The sequence below is a fragment of the Schistocerca nitens genome, chromosome 3 (assembly GCF_023898315.1).
Source record: "Schistocerca nitens isolate TAMUIC-IGC-003100 chromosome 3, iqSchNite1.1, whole genome shotgun sequence".
Classification (NCBI taxonomy): Eukaryota; Metazoa; Arthropoda; class Insecta; order Orthoptera; family Acrididae; genus Schistocerca; species Schistocerca nitens.
In genome coordinates, this window is record NC_064616.1 from 454,225,635 (window position 1) to 454,252,249 (window position 26,615).

The window sequence follows — 26,615 nt, forward strand, 5'->3', positions numbered from 1 at the left end:
CTCAATACAATTATTCCTTGATGAGATTTGTTGTAAGCATTATATCCCTTTTGGAAACACCAGCTTAGTTCACAGAATAATACCAGAAATAAGAACAATCTTCATAAAGAATTAAAGTCATATACTTTGATCTAAAAATTGTCTGTTCAAGAGAGACATTTTCAATAGCTTTCCAGCAATCATAAAAAAGTTTTAGCTACTAATACAGTTTTAGAAGAACCTTAAGGTTTTCTTTGTGGTGAACTACTACTTAACAGAACCATTGATATATACAAGGATAGCTGTCGTGTATAGGTAACTTTGCAACATGCAAAATTTTGTTGCTCTGATCATTAGGTTGTGCAAAACTGTATCTCAGGTGGGCAGCTGCTATGAGGTCCCCAAACATCTTGAAGCTGGAACGTAATAAGTGCAACAGTTAATCCTATTCCAAAGTGATATACTCGTACACAACTCCTCTATATTCCATTTATTCTAGGAGAACTTTATGGAGACATATCCAGGCCATGTAAGCACTTGTTACAAAAATTTTTAATCATACTTGACAAACATTTTCCCAAAAATTTCTGACTAACATGATAGATAGGCCAATGAGAAATATCAGGTTTTATTAATAAGCACACAGTTAGTTAGTTTCATGTTTCATAAATAATTTGTACAATTAATAATAATGTTTTGGAATTGGACTTTTAGATTCACATTACACATTCACATGTAAATAAGGTTACATGCCGATTTTTCTCTTTTGTTGCACTGTTGAGAGTTAATAATTTGTACACATCACCTTTTACACTTTTTTAGTGATTGATTGTTTATTATTGTGTAATAATTTAAATTTTGCTATGTCAGTTTCATGTGAGGAGTGTGTGTGTGTGTGTGTGTGTGTAACTATAAATTCTTCTATGGAGTAAAAGGAGTTGTCAAGGAGAAACTTCTTCAGTTTGTCCCATATTTTACTTTTCTGTCTGTCAGACATTTTATGTTAGTGAGTAAGTAATCAAAACGTTTGGTGGAAGCATTGTGCACACTCTTTTTTGTGATAAAGACAACTGTAATATGGCATAATTAATGTCATTTTGTTCTTATATTGTAATTATGTGCATCATTGTTTCTTTTGAACTGCAGTGGATTATTTACTAAAAACATCACAAGGGGATGAATATACTGTGACACAGTAGTGAAAATGCGTAACTCCTTAAAAAGATGTCTACATGATGACTGTGGGTGAGCACCACATATATTCTTACAGCACATTTTTGGGCAATGAACACTTTCTTGCTTAAAGTTGAGGTACCTGGAACATTATCCTGTTTGACATTATTTACTGAAAATATGTAAAATATGTCAGCTTACTAATTTGTCTCTTCCCTAGATTTACAATGATTCTAAATGCAAATATAACCATACTAATTTGTTTCAGGAGTTCCAAAATGTGTTTTTTCCAGTTTAAATTCTCATCTATATAGACACACAAAATTTTGACATTTCCACCGTAGTTATTATTTCCTCACCGTGTGTTATACTGTATATGTATATGTACTGTATATGTGCAGAACTGAATACATTGTACACAGGAAGTTTGAATACAAATGCCTTCAGTCACAACTTTTTAATGTTTTATTAAATTACATGATGCATTTCTGACCATGTGGGTTTATCTTCAGATGTAAATCATCTAATACATAATTTACATTTGCTCTTCAGTGAGGTGAAATGCATTTTCCTATTATAAGAAAGTTAGATGTTAGATTTCATATTTTGTGAATTGAGTGCAGCAGCATGTGGGGGGGGGGGGGGGGAGAAAGGAGAAAAAAAAAACTAGCTGTACAATGTAACTAACCTATTTACAAATATACGAATTGAAGAAGCAATAGAAATAATCCTTCACAACTAAATAAAGCATAAAAATTTATCAGTTTCAGAAACATCAGAGGCCACTGGAACTAATATTGTTACATAATTACTTCACCTTAAATGGGAAATTTTACCAATGGAAAGCGGTAGTTAAGCCTTCAGATCGATGAGCTCTTTCCCTTTGTGATGGGGACTATGCTCTTGAGGATATGGACTTCCAATCAGAGGCACCAGAGATTAAGGAACCAACTAACATTCCTCCTGACCTTCGTGGTACATCACCACCTCCATGGTAGCAAGAAAAGAACAACCATCGCCAAACAATGGCTTTCACAGGGACTTCTGTGTTGCAGTGGAATTTGAACAGATATTGCTCACATTTGGAAGAACTGCAGCTCTTGGTCCAGGAGAAACCATTCTGCATCTGCTTACAAGAAACACATCTTAAAGTTGGTGACACACCTGCATTACGGGGCTACCATGCATACAGGAAGGACGATACTCCTGGAGACAGGGCTACAGGTGGAGTGGCTGTTTTCATTGATGACAGATACCACTCCTGTCCTGTCCCTCTTACCACAACCTTGCAAGCAGTTGTCGTGAAAGTTCTTGCACCCTTTAATATCACAGGGTGTTCTTTGCACCTTCCACCTAATGATGTTTTGGATGCAGATGTACTGGCAGAACTCTTCCGGGCACTCCCATGCCCATTCCTCCTTGTGGGGGACTTCAGCACACACATTGTGCTGTGGGGCTCAGGTGATGCCTGATCGAGTGACTAAGCCATTCTGAGAATGTCTGCCCGCTGAACATGGGTCAGATATGTTTCCACAGCTACAGGGTCTTTTTCAGCCATTGGCCTTTGTTTTTGTTCCCCAGCTATTACAGACTCAGTTCAGTTGGAAATGGCTCAAGATCTACATTCTAGTGACCGCTTCCCAGAGTGGATCCGTCTGCCAATTAGGACAGTGGCTGACAGGAGGCCACACAGATGGAAGATACAAGGGGCAAATTGGTTGCAGTACAGTCAACAGGCTATTTGGGAACAAAAGAATTGTGCACAGGAGACAGTGGCCTGTATCACTTGTGGGATCCAACAGGCTGCCACAGAGTCCATCCCCCAGTCTAGTAACCACCACAGACAATGTCCTGTACATTGGTGGAATGATGGCTGTCGATTTGCAGTCAGGGCCAGATGAACAGCTCTGCAGAATTCCAAACACTGTCTAACTACAGAAAATCTTTATGCCTTCAGATCTGCGAGAGCACATGTGAGGTTAGTGATAAAAGACTGTAAGAGGGCTTCCTGGAGAGAATTTTCAACTTCCATTAATTGGTCCACTTCCACTGCACAAGTATGGGAATCAATTAGATGGATTTAAGGCAAGGGTAGTACATGTCCAATTAAGGCCTTGTCAAGTAATGGGGTCTTGGTTGACATACCAAAAGACATAGCTCAGATTTTAAATGAAAACTCCTTTACTCTTACTATGTCATCCAGACAAGCTTCTGCTTTTCAGGTGTTCTGTAGGACTGCAGAGATGAGGAAACTCAATTTCTTCTTGCATAATGAGGACATCTACAACCTTCCATTCTCCATGTGGAAACTGGAATCAGCTTTGTCTGCACAGCCAGGGACACTACTCCAGGGCCTGATGAGATCCATTGTGCCATGCTTCATCATCTGTGCCCTGAAGTGAAAGGACAGCTCCTCTTTTGTTTCAATCCAATCTGGTTTGATTAACAGTACCCTACAACTTGGAAGGAGGCAATATTAATTCCATTCTGGAAACTAGGCAGGGACCGTAGCACCCCTAAAAGTCACCAGGGTGTAGTCCTTACTAGTTGTATGGGTAAGATTCTTGAATGCATGGTCAATCGCTGCCTCGTCTGCCTGCTCGAATCCTTAGGTCACCTGAGCCGTTCTCAGTACAGTTTCAGGCACTACCGTTCCACCCTTGATAACTTAATTCTACTGGAGGCGACAATACAGGAGTTCTCCTTATGCTGAAACCATTTGGTTTGTGTGTTTTTTGACCTCAAATGAAGCATATGACACTACTTGGAGGTACAACATCCTTCGCCAAATTCATGAACGGGGACTATGTGGACACCTGCTGCTTCTTATCCAATCCTTTCTCAAGGACAGAGTGTTTTCGATATCGCATTGGCGATGCCTTGTCTGACTACAATGTTAAGGAGAATGGTGTCCCCCAGAGCCGTGTCCTCAGTGTCACATTGTTTGCCATCTTCATCAATGGCATTTCCTTCGCAGTCAGGAGCCCTGTCAAATGCTCTTTGTTTGGGGATAGCTTTGCAACCTTCTACTCTTCCTCTGATCATGTAACGACAACGGGGCAGCTACAGCTGATCATTAGGAGACTGTAAACTGGGCCAGGGAATGGTTTTCGATTCTCACCCAAGAAGACCACATGTGTCAATTTTAATCGTACTAGGCGAATTTTTAACCAACCAGTGCTCACAGTGGGGGACAATATAACACATTTTCAAGACACTGTGCACTTTTTGGGTTAATTATTTGACTCGAAATTAACTTGGCTCCCACATCTGAAAGACCTGTGAACAATGGGCTTCCAGTCATCGAATATTTTGAAATGCCTTAGCAGAAAAACATAGGGAGCTGACAGGTCCCGCCTCCTGCAATTTAATAGGGCATTTGTTCGGTCACATTTAGATTATGGCAGCGTGGTCTACAGATCGGCCCATCCTTCCTATCTCAAGGTGTAGGGTGCTGTCCACCATGAGGGCATTCGGATATCGACTGGAACCTTTCGGACCAGCCCAGTTTTGAGTCTGTGTGCAGAGGCTGGTGAACCACCACTCTGGATTTGGTGACATATGCTTTTGGCTTCACAGGTGCTGAAATTCTCAGCGTCACCTCAGTCATTGACTTTTAGTTCAGTGGTTCAACCCACCTCTGAACGGCTGTTCAGGAATTGGCCCCAAGCGACCAAGCCATTTGGGATACATGATACAGACTGTCTCAAAGATCTGGATCTCCCAGGCATCAAAATACACAGCCAGGAATGGTACGCATTGCCTCTTTGGCGTCGTCAGAGGCCCAAAGTGATTTTAAGTGTGGCCCAGTACGAGAAAACTTGTAGTCGCAATCGCATTTTTGGAACTTTGTTTTCATCCATTTTAATTACGTACCACAGTTTTATCATTGTGTATGCAGATGGATCCCAGCAAGAGAATGCTCTGTCGTTCTGCTGTTTTCCCTGATAGCAATTTTAAAATGCATCTTTTGGAACAATTTACAAATTGTGATGTGAAATTATATGGCATTCTGATGGCACTGGAGAGGGTTCACAAACATCACCATACAAGGTTTCTTATCTGTTCCAACTATCTCAGTACATTGCAAGCACTTCACACCAAATGTATCCAGTATACCCACTGATTCAGCTCATCCATGACTCCTTACAGCGACTCAAACACTGTGGCAAGGAGATGATCTTTTGCTGGGTACCTGCCCACATTGGGATACAGGGCAACGACATAGCCAACAAAGTCACCAAGGAAGCATGTTGGGATGATGCTGTCCAGTGATGTCCCATCCCGTTGCATGCCATCATCTCATTTTCTGACAGATGCATCCTGTGTCAGTGGGAGACTGAATGGTTGCTCAAATCGATCACAAAGGCTTGGCAGACTTCCTGTCAGCCTCGCCATTGGAAGGAGGTTCAGCTTACCAGACTGCATCGGGCATAGACCTTTAACGCAAAGCTTCCTCCTGCAGCAGGAGGATTTACCACTCTGTGAAGTTTGTGGCGTGCTGTTTTCAGTTCAGCATATTGTGGCTATGTGTGTCCTATATACTGATATTAGGGCAGTCCTCAGTTTCGATGTAGATCTGTCCACCATTCTTGCAGATACCGATTCTAGAGTTACAAGGGTGGTGAAATTTTGTGAACTGTCAGGGCTCATCCCTGAATTGGTGGGGAAAGGTGGCAGATTTTAATACATTATAAACTGCACCACATGTGGGCACAGCCTTCGTCCATACCCGTGAGATTAGCATGCTGACTTTTCGTCAGGGCACTGATGACCATGATGTTGAGTGCTCCTCAGCCAAAATCATCATCATCATCATCATCATCACTAGATGGGTGCAGTATTTGTGCTGGGCGCTGGGGAGGGGGTGTCAAAGAGAGGAGAGGAGAGTTGTAGAGAAGGGGAAAGAATTTTGCAGTTGTGCAGATTGGAATGGAAGGCATGTTTAAGGCTTGGGTAGAAGCAGGGAGGGAAATAGAGGCAGTTGACAGACAGGCTTTAGTGCAAGTTGAGGCCATGGGGGCTAACAGGAACGAATGGTATGTTGCAGGGAGACTTGTGCATTTCAGAAAAGCTGGTATTGGTGGGAAGAATCCACATGGCACAGGCTGTGTAGCAATAGTTCAACTCCAGCACATTGTGTATTGGGTGGCAAGCTCAACAACTAGGTGGTTCAGCTGTCAGTTGGCCACAGTTTCATAGTGACTGTTTGTATGAACAGACAGCTTGTTAATGGGCGTGCTCACATAGAATGCCGTACAGTGGTAGCAGGCAAGTTAGTATATCACACGGCTACTTTCATATGTGGCCCCACCTTTGATGAGCTAGCAGATACCTCTGACAGGTCTAGAGTATGTGCTAATGGGAGGAAATCTTTGGAACAGGTCTTGCATCTAGATCTGTTACAAGGATATGAGTCACATGGCAAGTGTTTGAGAGCAGGATGGACAAGGTAAGGAGATTGCGTAGGTTGGGTGGGTGGCAAAATACCACTGTGGGAGGATGATGAGAATAGTGAGAAGGATATTTTTCATTTCAGGGCACCAATGAAAGGTAGCTGAACTCACAATAGAAAACAGCATTACCACTAGCTTTTCCTGTCAATAGTACACTCATTGGGTTCAGGAGGACCAGATTAAGCAAATGGGGGAAGGTGTTGAGGTTTCGGAGGAATGTAGATAGGATGTCCTCACCCTCATTGCAGATCTACATCTAATTTATTCTCCGCAAGCCACCCAACGGTGTGTGGCGGAGGGCACTTTACGTGCCACTGTCATTACCTCCCTTTCCTGTTCCAATCGCATATGGTTCGCGGGAAGAACGACTGCCGGAAAGCCTCCATGCATGCTCGAATCTCTCTAATTTTACATTTGTGATCTCCTCAGGAGGTATAAGTAGGGGGAAGCAATATATTCGATACCTCATCCAGAAACGCACCCTCTCGAAACCTGGACAGCAAGCTACACCGCGATGCAGAGCGCCTCTCTTGCAGAGTCTGCCACTTGAGTTTGCTAAACATCTCTGAAACGCTATCACGCTTACCAAATAACCCTGTGATGAAACGCACCACTCTTCTTTGGATCTTCTCTATCTCCTCTGTCAACCTGACTTGGTACAGATCCCACACTGATGAGCAATACTCAAGTATAGGTCGAACGAGTGTTTTGTAAGCCACCTCATTTGTTGATGGACTACATTTTCTAAGGACTCTCCCAATGAATCTCAACCTGGCACCCACCTTACCAACAATTAATTTTATATGATCATTACACTTCAAATCGTTCCGTACGCATACACTCAGATATTTTACAGAAGTAACTGCTACCAGTGTTTGTTCTGCTATCGTATAATCATACAATAAAGGATCCTTCTTTCTATGTATTCGCAATACATTACATTTGTCTATGTTAAGGGTCAGTTGCCACTCCCTGCACCAAGTGCCTATCTGCTGCAGATCTTCCTGCATTTCACTGCAACCTTCTAATGCTGCAACTTCTATGTGTACTACAGCATCATCCGCGAAAAGCCGCATGGAACTTCCGACACTATCTGCTGGGTCATTTATATATATTGTGAAAAGCAATGGTCCCATAACACTCCACTGTGGCACGCCAGAGGTTGCTTTAACGTCTGTAGACGTCTCTCCATTGAGAACAACATGCTGTGTTCTGTTTGCTAAAAACTCTTCAATCCAGCCACACAGCTGGTCTGATATTCCGTAGGTCCTTACTTTGTTTATCAGGCGACAGTGTGGACCTGTGAACGCCTTCCAGAAGTCAAGGAAAATGGCATCTACCTGGGAGCCTTTATCTAATATTTTCTGGGTCTCATGAACAAATAAAGCGAGCTGGGTCTCACACAATTGCTGTTTCCGGAATCCACGTTGATTCCTACAGAGTAGATTCTGGGTTTCCAGAAATGACATGATAAGCAAGCAATAAAACATGTTCTAAAATTCTACAACAGATCGATGTCAGAGATATAGGCCTATAGTTTTGTGCATCTGCTCGACGACCCTTTTTGAAAACTGGAATTACCTGTGCTCTTTTCCAATCATTTGGAACCTTCTGTTCCTCTAGAGACTTGCGGTACACGGCTGTTAGAAGGGGGGCAAGTTCTTTTGTGTACTCTGTGTAGAATCGAATTGGTATCCCGTCAGGTCCAGTGGACTTTCCTCTGTTGAATGATTTCAGTTGCTTTTCTATTCCTTGGACACTTATTTCGATGTCAGCCATTTTTTCGTTTGTGCGAGGATTTGGAGAAGGAACTGCAGTGCGGTCTTCCTCTGTGAAACAGCTTTGGAAAAAGATGTTTAGTATTTCAGCTTTACATCTGTCATCCTCTGTTTCAATGCCATTATCATCCCAGAGTGTCTTACTGATTTAACATAAGACCAGAACTTCCTAGGATTTGCTGTCAAGTCAGTACATAGAATTTTACTTTTGAAATCACTGAACGCTTCATGCATAGCCCTCCTTGCGCTAACTTTGACATTGTTTAGCTTCTGTTTGTCTGAGACGTTTTGGCTGCATTTAAATTTGCAGTGAAGCTCTCTTTGCTTTCGTAGTAGTTTCCTAACTTTGTTGTTGAACCACAGTGGGTTTTTCCCGTCCCTCACAGTTTCACCGGCACTTACCTGTCTAAAAAGAATTTAACGATTGCCTTGAACTTTTTCCATAAACACTCAACATTGTCAGTGTCGGAACAGAAATTTTGGTTTTGATCTGTTAGGTAGTCTGAAATCTGCCTCCTGTTACTCCTGCTAAACAGATAAACCTTCCTCTCTTTTTTTATATTCCTATGTACTTCCATATTCAGGGATGCTGCAACAACCTTATGATCACTGATTCCCTGTTCTGTGCTTACAGAGTTGAGAAGTTCGGGTCCGTTTGTTATCAGTAGGTCCAAGATGTTATTTCCACGAGTCAGTTCTCTGTTTAATTGCTCGAGGTAATTTTTGGATAGTGCAATCATTATAATGTCACTCGATGCTCTGCCCCTACCACCCGTCCTAAATATCTGAGTGTCCCAGGCTATATCTGGTAAATTGAAATCTCCACCTCAGACTGTCATCAATGAACCTGAACCAGTTGGGGGTTTGGCATTCTAGGTGGCTAGGAAGGATTCCTCTAGATGGACCATAAATAGTTTGGCGTAGAATAGTGCCATATGCCTGAGAGGCCATTCACTATGCTGTCTTCAATGTCATAGAAGAGGGAAAATGCATAAGAATAATGTCATTTAAGGAAGAACATGGAGCCTCAGCAAAGAAAGTGCAGGTTCTTGCCAATTCAGACTGTACAGAGGGTGAAAGTCAAGTGCAGTAGTGCCCATTCTGACACTGGAGGGGAAAGAGAGAGAGAGAGAGAGAGAGAGAGAGAGAGAGAGAGAGAGATAAGACTTCACATAAACATAACAGAGACACACAGCCACAGTACACACTATACATACAATTCTGAAGAATTTAGAAAATTGAGGTGCAATTTATCAACAATTTCCATGGAGAAGAGTGATCATAATAACATTTGTTGAGAAGTAGTAATATGATTATCAATGTTGTGTTTGTTTCAGGTCTCCAATATTCCACCTGGCGCAAATGCTGCTAAACACAACAATATTTTAGACACTGAAAAATCTGATGGAGCAAACATTGAATATGTTGTAAGTATTATTGGTAGTGACATACAGAAATGAAGCAGTACTGCATCTAGTGTTTTATTGAAACTGAAGTTTTCTTACATTGTGAAACGTTTATTGTGTAATGAATTCAGGGTTGATGAGATCTTGTGTAGGCTGTTGTAATTGTGGCTAAAACAAATGAAGACCAAATAGAATTAAAATCAGGACATATTTCCATTACAGAGGGACAGAGCTGGTAGGAAACTTAGTGCTTAAAAAAATTAACAGTATTGGAGAAATCTTGCACATAATGACAAAACTTGTTTTGAAAATAAACAAAAGGTATTTCATTTTATCATTCAAGCTTGCACCAATGTTCTCACATTCTGATGCAGAAACCGAAGGCCTGTATGAGGTGGTGTTTTTATTTTATTTTATTTATTTATTTATTTTATAGTGTGTGTGAGAGAGAGAGAGAAACACATTTGTTGAAACAACATGATTGTTCGTAAAATTGTCTTTCATAAAGCAATAGCAAATGGTCTTGGCGTAGGCTAAATTAAATTAAAAAATGAAAGTGACTAAATCTGATCAAACAGCGAGTAAATTTTACAGAATATGAATGCTTTAAATCTCTCTAAAATTTTAAGATGATCATAGACTGATAAGACCAAGAGTAAAACTTGAAAAAAAGCTGGAAAGAAAGAAACACATGAGCCATAAAATCATAAGTGTAAAATATGTGATATCATTTAAGAATAGTGAGGCATATCATATTACATTAAGTAACTGGTTCAGTATGTTCCAAAAGGAAAATTTTACAGACATAGACAAAAGGGCTGTATACTAAATAAACAAAGGTACTTAAGGAAACAGCAAATGATGCAGGTCAGATAGACCTAAAAAAGAAAAAAAAAAAAAAAAGAAATTATCAGGTAGAACAATGCATCTACACACAGAAAATGTAATGAGAGAAATAATTGAAAACCATGAGTATGAAGAAGGTAAAACAGAATCTTATGTTTGGTAGACAACACAGTCCATCAGTTATGATGGCACAGAAACTAACAACAGAAAACCATTTGTATAAGCAGTCCAGGACTTCTTAAAATGTTTGTATAGTTCAAGAGATGAACCCCAAACACAAGTAGTTAATAATTGAAACAGTACTATTTTGAAAGTGATTCCAAATGATATGTATAAAGCCATTTGAGGTATGAAGAAAGGAACCAACAAATGGTGGTGGTTTGGTAGAAATCAATAATTCCCAAGGAAAAGCATACAAAAGAAACCTACAAAACAATTTACTGAATGCCTGGAAAAGCCGGATTTCCATAAAACCTGAAAAAATTCTGTAATTGTTCTGCCTCACAAGAAAGAAGACATAAAATACATAAAAGTCCTATCAATTTCCTTTCCATAACGTACACGGTATTCACCAAGTATATATCCAGCCACATATAAAAAACACTATACTTCAATCAGGCAAAAGAACAAGCCAGTTTAAAATGTGGATGTAGCACAGTGGTTGGTTAGCAAGTCAGGGATGGAGCTATAGATGTAATCAGTATTAATTACCACTTTGCATGGGATTAATAGATTCTGAGAAAATTTTTGACTTAAATTCTGTACTAATCTCTACTAATGTACCTGGATGAACAAGAAGGCACTAATGCAAACAGTGTTAGTATACTTGAGGATATATATGTGAAAGTTTCATTACAGTAGAGGGGAATTCAGAATTGTAATTGGAGTCAGTCATGGAGATTCAGTATCACCAAAACTATTCATAACACCCCTAGAAGTAGTCTTCAGATTCCTAAATTATGAAAATGGAGAAAGAAAACAGTTTAATGGTAGATACCTCAACCACGTTTGTTTACTTGGTGATATACTCTTTGCTTATAGTGTGGGCTACTTCAACAGCAAATGGGATAACTTAAAAGAGCAGTTTTGAAAATAATGTTTAATTAATGTATCAAAAATAAACTTGTACAAATGAGCAGTGAAGTCATATATCAAGGTGGTCATTGTATTTATGGCAATTAAAGACAGAAGCTAAATGGAGAGCAAAGGAAATAGAAGAGTAAAAATAGCCTGAAATGCTTTTGGTAATATAGAGGTTCCTTTTTAATACCTTAACTGAGATTATTTGTCTTTTAGTAAATGACAAGTATTTTATTCTTCAATTGTGGGGGTGATCTAGCTTAATATGAAAATAGAAGTAAAGAGCTTCACACAGCCAAGGTCACTATTTTACAGCATTTATTTAGAGTGCAGGTTTCAGCAAACTAAGTTTCCATCTGTAGGTGTGGGAGGCGGAAAACACCACCTAAACTCCACCCAAACAAGTTATGAAGGCCCAGTGGTACTGATCAGCTGCCATGTCATCCTCAGCCCACAGGCATCACTGTATGAGGATATGGAGAGGCATGTGGTCAGCACACCGCTCTCCCAGCCATATGTCAGTTTACGAGACTGAAGTTACTACTTCTCAATCAAGTAGCTCCTCAGTTTGCCTGACAAGGGCTGACAGTACCCCACTTGCCAACAGCACTTGGCAGACCAGATGTTCACCCATCCAAGTGATAGCCTAGCCAAACAGTTTTTAACTTCGGTTATCTGACAGGAACTAGTGTTACCACTGCAGCAAGGCCATTGGCTTGGACATGTAAAGCATAGCTCAAAATTGTAAGGACAATAGGTTCATATATAACGGGGTCTGATACATTCTTACGTAACAAGGATGTATAATATAACATACCTTATGCCATACATTTCAATGAATCTCGACCATGTGCACATTATACCACGTTGCATCATAAAAAGACATTTCAAGAACATGGAAACCATGGTATATTGGCATGTCAGGTATAAAGAAAACGTTACATAAAATGACATGCATGTTGGACCAACTATACATTCTCATGTATATATAGTAGCTGGATGAAGACTGAGAGTCTGATGTAAACAGTAGAGATGTTGTGATCAACCACCAGATGGCACTGGAGTAGCGACAGATAGACTGCATCTATTTTCAGTGACAGTTACCCCTCCACATCTCGTATATGCTTTGGAAGTTGCATTATGAGGAGAATGATGCCCTTTCATTTGTTTTGTAATCTTTTGTGATATACCACATTTATGCTTTTATAATCTGCACACTTATTAATTCCTGGAAATAAAGAAAATCATTTGTATAAGAGTTCTGGAGATGCAGTTATTTTAACACCGAAATAATAGTTGAGTGAGAGAACGTTCAACCCCAAGTCTTTCATTTACCACATGGATTATTTGCTTCGTACTGTTTTTACTAGTAAAATACATCACTCCTTGACTCATTTCTCCTCTCTTACTTTTAAGTCAAGATTTGCTTTTTGTTTTTACATGGATTTATTTTATACCTTACTAATGGTACTGTTACACTGTCAAACAAGAGGAGACAGCAGTTCTAGGTCACAAGCTTGGATGGAGTTGTACTCAAATGCACTGAAAACATAGATTTCATCTCAGAAGTCAGTAGTTTTACAGAAACACGACACAGCTGTTGTCTGTATTGCCCAGATCCGATTGATGAGTTAGCGAGGTGGCTGAGTGGTGGAAGATGTCATGATTAATTTATAGATTCAGGTATACCCCTTAATTTTGCCTGAAAATCTGCTCAGTGCAGCAAATAATTGTCAGGTTGATTGGTCTAGTTGCAAAGTGCAACTGAAAACTGGGAGGTAATGGGACCATGGAAATATTTCAGTCTGCCTTTAGCTTATCCTTCACGTCTCAATGGTGGAAGATTCATCAGGAGCAACACATGTTTCAAATTCCACATTCCCCAGGGAATTACTATGTTAGGTTACGGACATGCGAGTCGCTGAAGTGGCATCAAGTTGAAAGATTTGCACTAGGACATTGAACTGCATGAAATTATTGTTGTCAGTATTATTGTTATTCTTGTTGTTGTTGTGAGAATTTGGCCAGATTGGGACAATGTAGCTGATTTGTAAGATCATATTCTTTTCATTTTTTGCCTTCCCAGTACTACTTTATTCTTGTTCCTTTCATTCTTCTGTCGATTATTATTATTATTATTATTGTCATTATTATTATTATTATTATTATTATTATTATTATTGCCATTATTATTATCATTATTGTTATTATTATTGTCATCATCAAATGAATGATGCAAGCTGCATAGCCAGTACTTCCACACCAAATGAATAAAGCCATTTATATTCTGGAAATGTTGGCTATTTGTAAAATATATATTTATTTTACATTGATAATAAAGTTTTCCAAAATCAAAAATAGACTTGAATGTGAATTTATATTTTCTGAGTGTGATGTGTCCATTGGACAAGCTCACCAAACTGGCTATAGTAATTAGGGCATGTGCAACAGAGAAAACTTTAATATCAGTTTTCTGAAATACTTAAGAGTGTCAAGCTAGAAGTTAAAATTGGTGTTTATTTTATCAGTGACAGTCATTTGTGCACGATATAATACAAACCTGTGTCCAGTAATTACTAACTTCCTCATATAAAAAACACTTTCTATACAATTCTGAGCACATATCTTCATTACAGAAGTATTTTTTTCTGTGGTGGTCTATACGTTATTCCTGTTGTCATGTTTTGTAATTATTGGAATTGTCGGTTATTATGTCAATTACCATTACTTTCAGAACTTTCTGAACAGTTTGTTTAAAAAATATAGTAAATAGAAATGATTACAGAATGTTTTATGTAGGAGTATAAGAGTTTCATGTTTCTGTACCTTACAGATGGTTCTGTCTTACTTCAACATGTTTAAGATTTGAAGTTTGATAGCTGTCCAAATTCTGTAGTATGTATGAATCCTTTCATTCAGTTGAATTACTGTAATAATCGAGGCAAATATTAATTTTTACTCAGTAATTCAGTGGAAAATTCACAGTGGATTATAAATATCAGACGAAGATAGGTTACAACTACCATAATAGAGGCATATAGAAAAAGAAAGTTGCTAGCTGCTGCAGAGAGCTAATAACACCCCCCCCCCCCCCCCGCCCCTCCCACCCGACACACACACACACACACACACACACACACAAAAAGAATGTGCATAGACCTGCATATCTCCCCACCTGTTGCTGCTGTTGCCTCTTACATTCAGCGGGCAGAAATGTGTCCTCATATAGATACCAATTTTAGACACTGATCTGGCACATTCACTTTCTGGGAATACAGAATCATCCGATTCTACCCTTTCTGCTTTGACCCATGACGTCACCAATATGGCGTAAACGACCATTCTCAACATTTCCAATATGGTGTCATTACATAAACGACAACAAACACATAAAATACATGTAAAACCAACACACATACACATCTCTCTCCAAAAATATAATCAAACTAATGGGACCAGCTCAGGAAATTGGAGGTTTTTGGGTGGGGACAAACTAAATGTAAACACATACAGACACACACCACAATCCCAAACCACAGGAAACGACGACTTAAAAACACCACAAAATTCCCAAGTTCTGCTACACTAGCAACATCGATAGGAATCGGTCACTTCTCTTCACCTACATAGCTTAACCGCAATTGTCGATACCACAAAATAAGAACCAACTACTACAAAAATTATAATCACTCCGTAACTATCGATACCACAAAACCAACACCTAAAACAACAAAAATTGGAATCGGACACTTGCCTTGACCTATATAGATCAACAGCAGCTCACGATACCAAAACACACATAGCTACAATGACACATTGTAATCGGGCACTTCCTTTGACCTAAATAGGTCAACAGCAATTCATAATACCAAAACAAACACAGTTACGACAAGACATTGGAATCGGACACTTCCCTTGACCTATATAGGTCAACAGCAACTCAAAATACCAAAACACACATAGCTACGACGACATATTGCAATTGGTCACTTCCTATGACCTATGCAGCTGAAATACAACTGACAATACCAAGAAAAAAGATACATAAATCAGCCACCAACACATGCAGTAAATAACACCGACCCAGCAACACATAAAAACCCCACCGAACATCATAACATGGGGGGCAAAAAAGAAAAAAGAAAGACTACTTAGCATAAAAAAGTTCCGGTGCTACACACTAACCCCCAGCTCGCATGTTCTGCTTGTATACATTGCATTTCACTATCTCCATCACAAGCCCAAAAATTTGCAGAAACTTAATGACAGACAACATGTCGTCCCCCGTTTCACCCCGCAGACACACACTATTAAACTTAGAAGTGATATCCATACCTAACAAAAGAAGCCACAAATTGAATTAAACTACTTAGTGCGCGACAAACAGCAAACCAATAACATCAGGTGACACCGCAATAACATAAACACAACAAAAACTTAATTCTTAACTCACTGAATCTAATTTCCACTCTTCTGTAACAGTCGTGACCGATAAATGCACACTTCAAACACCGACAACCAAATGAACCCAATAACCACCAGAGGACACCACCAACCACAACAAGACAACATCTACAAACACAACACACTCATAAACTAAACTCTACGCCATCATGACGTCATACAACACAACACAACACAACACCCTTACATCACGGGTCAAAGCTGACGGTTGGGATCGGATGCCTCCGTTGACCCCACATTCTTATGTGTTACACTGAAGAGGCTCACATTTTCTTCTTCTTCTTCTTCTTCTTCTTCTTCTTCTTCGCTTCACACATTGTAAACTGTAGGTCTGTATCCTGCAACCATGTCTTCTCAGTTACTATTATTCTTTGCCTTCCTTTGTTTACGTCACTTGATCAATCATGATCAGTCTTCCACTTCTACAATAAAAAGTCACACACACATGGAATGATTTGTGTGTACTTTATTTCATTGCTTTGCGTAGCAAACTACTCTCCTGCTGCTACCTCGTATTTGTCTGATGATTTACTTTTCTTAGATCTAATTTTTGTGTGAATATTTGTTTGATACAAAAAATGTTAAGTATTAGTATGGTGCTTCAAGTTTGGCTATAACCAGATTTGCTATGCATTGTGTTTGATACACTGTTGTAGATAATGGTTTAAATTAAAAGTTAATTGATGTAAGTGACAATTCAGCAAAGTTTTCAGAAAGTTAGCTTGGTACTTATAAATTGATGGGATAAATTTCTGAACCATTATTTGAAATTGTATGTTTCAGTGTCCTATGTGTGTCTTGGCTGCATCCCACACCACTGATGATAAGCAAAAGAGTGCAGGCTATTTGAAAGCAATTACAGACAGTTCGGTAGGTATATAAGGTTTGATGTTTACATCTTGAATGTTGGCTTACTTGATGTTCTGTGTTATTCAGTTATGTGTATAATGTGCAGTATCATTTGCACTTAACAACAATTTTTAAGAATGAAGCAATAAAATGAACAGGTATGTTTTTTTTCATTAGTTATACCAAAAACTTCTTTATTTTCCAAATTATTTCATTATGTAGTATGAATATACTGAAATACATCAGCATGAAATTGCGAGGCAAGTCCCAAAAACCACAAAACAAAAGAGAAACATGTGAACAACAAGCTATAAACATTATATTATTCATGTAGACAAGGAAAAGTCCATCCTTTTGCAAATAAATGTTTGTTTTGTTTTGGGGCAAACATGTTTCACCTGTTCATACGAGGTGTCATCAGTAGTTTTCATTTTTCTGCTCCTTTTATGTATTCGTTGTTCCTTCTGTATGTGCTTTGTGCATTTAGTACCTGCAGAAGAATCAGTGTACACCAGAAAGTACAGAAAAATGTAAGCTACTGATGATGCTGAGTAGGAATAGGTGAAATATGTTTGGTTAGGAACAAAATAAACATTCATTTGCAAGAGCCGGATATGTTATTATCTACATGTTAAACATAACTGATACGGTGACTGAGGAATAATGACTGCAAATATTAACAAAGCTATATACATATTGTGTGATGATGTAGACTATGCAAACATCCACTTGATAGTGGAAAATATAGCGTCATTATTCATTTTTCATATATTGTATTGTCAATCTGGTAATAACCCTCCAAAATTGTAGGGAATGTAGCTTATCATCTATGCAGTGAGATTCCTATATACTGCTCCTGCTGCTGCTGCTACTAGTACTAGTACTGCCTACTACTAGTACTACTACTACTTCTGCTACTGCTGCTATTTTTACAGCTGTAAACACGAAAAATGAGATCACTGTGCTAGACATCATATTTGACCACTAGTGGGACTCTTTCCAAACATCTAGGAGTACATGATGGATCTACAAATAATTTGTGCAAATCTCTGTAAAGTGGTATTTCGTAGTTTGTAGGTAGATATTTTATTGATATTAATGGTTTTCAAGTACACCCTTAGATCATTTGGGACTATTACCAGTGTGCCAAGAACCACTGGGACCACTTTCACTGGTTTATGTCAGAATCACTGAAACTCAATTTTCAAATCCTCATATCTGGAAGTTTTTCAAGTTGTTTCTGATTGATTCTGCTGTCATTTAGGATGTCAATGTCAATGATCCAAACTTTGTTTTTCTATCCAATTGTGATGTCTGGTGTATTGTGTTCCAGCATTCAATCTGTCTGAAGTGACAAGTTCAGAGGTAATCTGGTATGTTTATTTTTGACAACTTTTTCGGCGTGGGCGTGGTTAAGTTTCTTGCCACCAGCAGATGATAACTCTGCTATAAGTTCCAGTGAATCACTTGTGCCCCAGCAGTGTGTGTCTGCTGGTAATCATTCTGAGGGATTTGCAGCAGCTCAAGATATGCTAAGTTGTTTCGTCAGCTGCTTTATAGAGTATGCACTTTGCGTGTTCTGCTAATTTCTTGAATCTGGCTTCGATGACTATGTGGGACTAGATTAGTGTTGTTTATTATTATTTTAATACATGCATCATTGACTCCACCAGAAAGTCTTGCTTCTGCAGATAATTTGGGCAGCTCACAACTACTGATTGCAGTTTTTTTTAGGAATCCTATAGGTTACCCTCTGTTCTATGCAAAAAAGAGGGCTGGTGCTTACAGAGGGTGGGATCTATATATTAAGCATTGCAGCTATTCCTTGTCAAATGCTGGCAAGGCTGTACAGTTTCTGTGTTAGTCATAAGCAGCCTATGATGATGTGGCAGGTTTCTTTAACAGCAGCATTCACTTGAAAGTGGATCTCTATCACACCAGATATGCATATTCAGCAACAGAATATCATAGTGCTACTGAAGATATCTGAAGAGTTTTTAGCAGTGCTGCTTAAACGCTACCTCTCACCTTCTACATGGCATTTTTTCAAGCTGCTGTTTTGTGCTTGGTGTTTGAGAACTGTTTCTTCTACTCGAGAACTGAACTAGGCTCACTCTGAAGTATCACAGAATAGTACAGTGTTCTAATGGAACACATCCTCAGGTGATTTGAAGCTATTTATGTGCTTTTCTGCTTCAATATAAAAAATTAGATCTGAATCTAGCTAGGGTGTTTGTAATCATTTAATTATATATTTGCACTAGTAAGGATAATGGAAATGGAATAGTCTTCATGATGTATGTACTGTGTGTCAAATATCAATTTTGGTTATACAGTTGGAACATGCATAACATGATATGATCATGAATGTAAGTGTACAGTGTATTGAGATAAATTGTGTATAGGTATAGTTAAATTTCACTGTTACTCTTTTGAATTTAATCATTTTGTAACAGTGTCAACATACTTGAAAAAACACTAACCACAATGACAACAGCCGCACAGCTAGGAAGTCATCTGTGTAATGAGGGGAAAAAAAAAATATTCTACCTGTCTGGTTGTGGAGTATTATTACTCTGACCTTTTTCTATCATATAAAAAAAAGACTGAATGAGCCTCTCATTTTATTTCATTTAACTGATGAAATGTTATCTCAGATTAAAAAAGAAACAAACTGGGCCTCAGTGACATACATACAGTAAATCATTAACTGGTGATGAAGAATATAAGCTAAATATACTGATGAGGCAAAACATTATGACCACTGCCAACCGCAAGGTTGTATGCTGCCTGGTGGCGCTGAGGGCATGTGATGTGATAAGAGAAGTATGTGAGTGGAGCTAAGACGAATGGGGAATCATTCTAGTGACAATAGTGACACAAATACGGAAATTCGCTGACTTAAGTGACTTTGGAAAAAGCCAGGTTGTTGTGGCCCAGTGCCCGGGATTGAGGATCTTGGAAATGCCAAAACTGGATGGCTGTTTGTATGCTACTGTCCTGAGCATCTGTGGAAAGTGGTTGAAGAATGCTGTAACCATGACAGATGACAAGAATTTGGACATCTATACCTCATCAATGTAGGGATTGGGAGCTTGCCCTCTCTCTAAAGCAGGGTAGGGGGTGATCTGTGGCAGATCTGATGGCAGAGTACATTGCTGTCACAGGGACAAGTGTTTTGGAGCACACTGTTGAGCAAAAAGTGTGGAAGATGGTGTTCTGCAGCAGAGGACCCCTAGATGTTCCCATGTTGGCTGGGACTGCTGACCCAGCAGTTTGGCCCCTGCCCCAACCAGCCAACCCTGTTGACCCAACAACATTGTCAGGTATGATTACAATGGGCACTGGATCATTGAAATTGGACCATGGATCAATGAAATTATGTTGCCTGGTCAGATGAATACCATTTATTGTTGAACCAGTTTGATGGTCATGTCCAGATATGCTGTCATCCTGGCGAATGGTCGCTCTGGGTTCCCATGGGACTTGTGGTAGTAATCAAAGGCACAGTTGTGGACTACGTGAACGTTATTAAGGACCACCTGGGACTCTTTATGCTTGACGTCTTCCTCAACAGCTATGGCATCTTCCAGCAGGATAACTGTTCATGTCAAAAGGCCAAAACCGTGCTGCAATGGTTTGAGGAGCATGATAGTGACCTCACATTGATATCTTGGCCGTCAAATTCGGCATATCTGAAGCCGATGAGACCCAGCTGGGATGCTATCAGGCACCAGCTCTACACCCACAAATCAAGCACCCATAAATCACTGGATGTGTGTGACCTGTGTGTAGGCATCTGGTGCCATAAACCTCTAGAAACCTATCAAGTACTTGTTGAATCTAAGGCATGCAGAATCACTGCTGAATTGCATTCAGAGGTTGATCAATGCACTATTAAGTGGGTGGTCATATTGCCTTGACTCCTTGGTGTATTTATTGCCAACACCTAAAAATGAGCATTAGAAGTTAAGTGATACTACATGTTTACTTGCTGAGTGGGTAAAAAAAGTGGATGTCTTGGGCGGGTCTGTATCAATCAGAATATCTGATATAGTCACCAAAATGCTATTACTGGTTATATATTAGCTTAATTTGTATCCCAGTTTTAATTTAATATAACGGCAATAATTTTCACTACTTAGTTAATCAGAAAAAGAGCCAAATAATTTGCATTATTTTAAAAATGATGCTTTAGATATTATATCTAATAATTAAGTAATACTTGTCAGTACTACTACTACTACTATTATTACTACTGAGAGATGGAACCCTCAAAATCATCTTCTTCTCCTCCCAGCGGGAAGGGTGTACTGCCTGGGAGTATTCACACCCATTCATCCAAAAGAATGAGAGGGGCTAGTCCTCCTGATAATAAGAATACTTTGGACTGCAGTAACAGGGCTCATGGAGTCATGAATAATAATGTGTTTTTGGTGATAAAGAGGAAGGGGGGAACATTTGAGAAACTGCCCCCTTTTATATCCATAAGGGTTTGGAAGGCCTTGCAGGAACATTAAAATCTGTAAAACAATTGCATAATGGCTCATTGTTGGTCAAAACTAACAGGTCAAAGCAGGCAGACCTTCTTAAGAAATCGCAGAAACTGGATTACTATGATTTCACTGTTGAGATGCATACCTCTATCAACTCCAGTAAGGGCGTTTTTGCATGCTTGAGATATCATGGACATGGACATAGCAGAACTGAAGCAAGAATGGGCATCCCAGGGAGTGGTCGATGTGGGGCAATAAAATACGCATGAATAATGCAGCTACTGAAAAGACTGCCACTTTTGTTATCACATTCAATTCTCCGACACTGCCTGAACATCTTGTGACAGTGTTCCTTCAACTTAATGTTCAGCCTTACATTCCAAACCGTATGCTGTGCTATTAATGCCAGCATTTCAGCCATACAGCCATGAGTTGTGGAGGTGAAATGACATGCGGGAACTGCGGAAAAGCCACTCATGATGCTGGGACTGACTGACTGCCTGTCTCGGGCGATCTGCATCAACTGCTCTGGGAACCACCCAGTCTTGAGCTGAGACTGCCCTGTTTTTGCTGAAGAATGCAAAATACACGAGATAAAAGTGACCAAGTGGATCCCCTATGCTGAAGCCAAAAAACAATATAAAGCAACAAAACCCCCTATCTTTGTCACTTCATATTCTACAATGATGCAGAAACCTATTCCCAAGGCGCACACTTCGACACAGACAACGCGTAGTGTGCCTGTATCCACCACAGGCACCTGTACTTGCACATGTACATGTCAAGGGAAAAAAGAGTAAGGACAAAGAAATCCAGGTAGCTGCACCAGGAAAGACCAACAACAGTTCGACATCAAGCACCCAGAAGACACAAGAAAACAGTGTGCCTCTCAGTGCTCTCAAAGGGACAGGGTGCAGGGAAAGGCTCACGATTTTTGAGTCAAAAACTGTCCCAAGTGCTGTCAGACATCATCTTTTCCCGTCTGACTGATTAGGAGGATATCATGGAGTTGGATGCCTTGGATCCAGTCAGCCCCCCCCACTCCCCCTCTCTCTTAAAGTGCTTCACGTCCCTGGTGCAAAGATAGGGGTAAATTAAAACCGCTGGCTCTCCATCTCACAGTCCTCAGGTAATCTTAGGAGGAAACCGGTAGCTTGGTGGACAGATGAGTGCCATTCCATGATCCGGAAGAGGCAATCAGTAGCTTGGTGGACAGATGAGTGCCATTCTGTGATCTGGGAAAGGCACGCAGCTCTTCGACATTTTAAATGCCGACCGAAAGCAGAAACCTTAGGACCTTTCGAGTCACGAGGGCCAAGGCTCAACACATCATTAGGGAGAGTAAAGAAAGGTCATGGGAAGCATTCCTGGACTCTCTCAATCATTCCACTTCATCTATAGAAGTATGGGAAGCCATTGGAGGATTTCCCGTAAATGCAGTTGTTTACCGATAGCAGCAGTGCTGAAACATGAGTGCCTCCAAACAACACCCAGACATTGGCCAAACATTTTGCATGAACTACTGCCAATGCAAGCCAGGATCAGGTATTTCGTCACTGTAGAGAGTGAAAAGTTGGACTTCAAGTACAACAGTTCTGAGGCCTACAACTCCCATTTCTCCATCTGAGAGTCAAATCGCCACTGACTAAGATTCATGACACTGTACCCGGTCATGACCAAATTGGGTACTACATGCTTCAACATTTGTCAGCGGCATCAAAGGAAACTCTCCTCAAATGTTTGAATCTAATACGGCAGGCAGGCAACTTCCCCAACTCCCCCCCCCCCCCCCCTGCGAGTTCTGGCGTTAGAATAGGCCCAAGGTATTACTGCCTGTCGTAAGAGGGGACTAAAAGGAGTGTCTCATGTTTTGGACTTCGTGTTATGGTCCCCTGTGGGGTTTGACGTCCATGTTTCAAAATTTTCCCGGAGAGCGAGCCAATAGGGGAAGGCCACCTTACATGGTGCATTGTGTCCATCGTGCGCTGTGACCTTTCACATCCTGCATTGGTGTTGATCTGCACTTCTGCTCAATTTCCAGCTGTCAGGCTTGGTCACCCTCCATCCACTGTGCAGTATTGTTTTTTGCACTGACGGTGGTAATGGACTTGTTTGCACCTGGTATCCAGCAAAGTAACCAGTCCATTGTAGTGGGGCTGCCATGTACCCTGTTTGTTGTAGCCACCTGACCACACAGGGATTGCTCTACTGATGCCTGCGCCGTTAACTCCCGACATATGCCAAGGGGTAGATGCCCATCCCCATTGGGCAATCAGGACTCCCGGTAATGGCCATCCTGCAAGGTGGCCTTTGCTGTGGCTGGGTGGTGCCCGTGGAGAGAGCCCCTGGTTGGAGTGGGTGGCCTCAGGATGGATGGCATACGATGAAGCGTAGTACATCATCTCTTGCTGGTGGTCAAACACCAGCAGTTTCTAAGCATTCACGGGCTCAATTCAACACACAGAAGTACGACCCCAAATCGTGCCCCTCCCTGGCCACACCATGGGAGGAACGTCAGACTTAGGATGGCAGCAGCTCTTGTTCGCCCCGGTAGCTTGTATGTTTGGGAGCTGATGGGGAATCTTTCATGATGATGAAGCCTCAATTTTTTGTTGAGCACTTACAGGGCAAGTTTGGGGAGGTGGAGGGATTGTCCAAATTGAGATCTGGCTCAGTCTTGATCAAAACAGCATCCTTTGCCCAGTCACGGGCGTTAATCGCTTGTGACAAGCTGTGGGATGTTTTTGTAACCATCATGCCCCATAAGAGCTTAAATATGGTCCATGGTATCATATTTCACAGGGACCTTCTTTTGCAATCTGACGATGAGCTCCGTGCCGATTTAGAGCGGCGAGGTGTTCATTTCATTCAGCATGTCCACTGGGGTCCGAGGAATAATCAGGTTGCCACCAGTGCCTTCATCTTGGCCTTCAAGGGTGATACATTACCCAAGAAGGTCGAGGTGATGGCCTAGCGCTGTGATGTAAAGCCCTATATCCCTCCCCCAATACAGTGCTTCAAATGCTGGAAGTTCAGCCATATGTCTTCCCGCTGTACCCTCAGCATCACATGTCGAGATTGTGGACGCTCATCACATCCCAATACTCCATGTGCCCCGCCTCCCACCTGTGTCAACTACAGAGAGCACCATTCACCTTGCTTGCCAGACTGCAGTATTCTCCAGAAAGAAAGGAAAATTATGGAGTACAAGACGCCACCGCTACAACAGTTCTAGTCCCATCAGCTCCGCCAGCCCCAGTCACCTCTCAGAGCCAGAAGACTACACCTGCCCCCTTGATGGTGGGGGCACTTCCCTCCCTGTTGCTCCAGCACCACCTACTTCAGGAGCAACACCCCCCCCCCCCCCCCCCCCCAATCACCATTGGTGACATCCATCCCCACTTCTAAGCCGGAGAAGCGTACAACTTCTTCTGCTCATCTCGCTAGGATGGGGTCCATATGGTCACTCCCTTCCCATGTTTCTTCTAGTGGGAAAGATGACACCCACCAGTGGTTGAAGAGCCCAAAAGCAGCTGGCCCTAGGGCTTCATGCTTGTCTTCTGTCCCAGAGAGTGAAGTCCTCCCAGCCAGGGAAACCCAAGGAACAGCGAGAGAGATCCAAAAGATCACCAAGCCCAAGGGAATTGTGGTGGCACCCACACCACCGCTACCTACAAGCTCTGCGTCTGAGGATGAAGTGGAGGTTCTGGCATCCGCTGAGGTCATAGATCTCACCAGACACTCACCCACAATGGATATAGACTGCTCAGGCAATAAGTCGGTGGTAGCAGGTGACCCTGAGATGTAAAGTGCCTCATTGAATGTTCATGCCTTCCCAGTCTCACGATGATGTTGTCCTCCAGTGGAATTGTGGTGGTTTTTTCCACCACCTGTCTGAGCTACGCCAACTGTTAAGCTATACACCTGCATTCTCCATTTCCCTCCAGAAAATCTGGTTCCCGGCAATGCGGACCCCCGCCCTCCATGGCTTTAAGGGATATTACAGGAACCATAGCGACTATAATCGAGTATGAGGTGGAGTTTGCGTTTGTGTCCAAACTCAGTCTTTAGTGAATCTGTGGCTGTCAGAATAAGGATGACGCTTCCTGTCTGAAATGTATATCTTCCTCCAGGTAGTGCAGTATCCCTGAATGTATTCGCTGCATGATTGATCAACTCCCTAAACCTTTCCTACTTTTGGGAGATTTTAATGCCTATAACCCCTTGTGGGGTGTCAGCGTGCTTACTGGCCAAGGCAGAGATGTCGAAACTTTCCTGTCTCAGTTTGACCTCTGCCTCTTAAATACTGGGGCTGGCACACATTTCAGTGTGGCTCATGGTAGTTACTCGACCATTGATTTATCAATTTGCAGCCCAGGACTTTCCCATCTATCCACTGGAGAGTAGGATGGATGGACCATGGTAGTTGCCGTAAGTTGCTGAAGCATTTAAGGAGTGTCGACCAGCTCTACAGTGTTATGGGAGCTCAAAGGTGTAGTCTTTAGCACCCGCACTGGAGAGTACATGATAACCTGTGTGGTAGTGACCACTTCCCCATCTTCCTGTCACTGTCCCGGCGCCATTTCCCCGGACGTCTACCAAGATGGGCTGTAAGCAAGGCAGACTGGGAAACTTTCACCTCTGCTGTCACCGTTCAATCTCCCCCACACGGTAACATTGATGTGATGGTTGAGCATGTGACTACAAAAATCATTTCTGCAGCAGAAAATGTGATCCCTTGCTCTTTAGGGTGCCCCTGGCGAAAGGCAGTCCCATGGTGGTTGCCGTAAGTTGCTGGAGCATTTAAGGAGTGAAACTTTCTGGCAGATTAAAACTGTGTGCCCGACCGAGACTCGAACTCAGGACCTTTGCCTTTCGCGGGCAAGTGCTCTACCATCTGAGCTACCGAAGCAAGACTCACGCCCGGTCCTCACAGCTTTACTTCTGCCAGTATCTCGTCTCCTACCTTCCAAACTTTACAGAAGCTCTCCTGCGAACCATGCAGAACTAGCACTCCTGAAAGAAGGGATATTGAGGAGACATGGCTTAGCCACAGCCTGGGGGATGTTTGCAGAATGAGATTTTCAC

The 26,615-nt window shown here is 41.2% G+C and overlaps 1 protein-coding gene across 1 annotated transcript in view; it reads left to right on the plus strand.

Moving 5' to 3' along the window:
• Nucleotides 1-26,615, plus strand: part of LOC126248382 (uncharacterized) — a 549,077-nt gene that overhangs the window by 324,984 nt on the left and 197,478 nt on the right. The window contains exons 19-20 of the mRNA XM_049949323.1: nucleotides 9,724-9,813; nucleotides 16,966-17,052. Coding sequence (XP_049805280.1) covers nucleotides 9,724-9,813; nucleotides 16,966-17,052 — 177 coding nt within the window. The remainder of the gene's footprint in view (nucleotides 1-9,723; nucleotides 9,814-16,965; nucleotides 17,053-26,615) is intronic.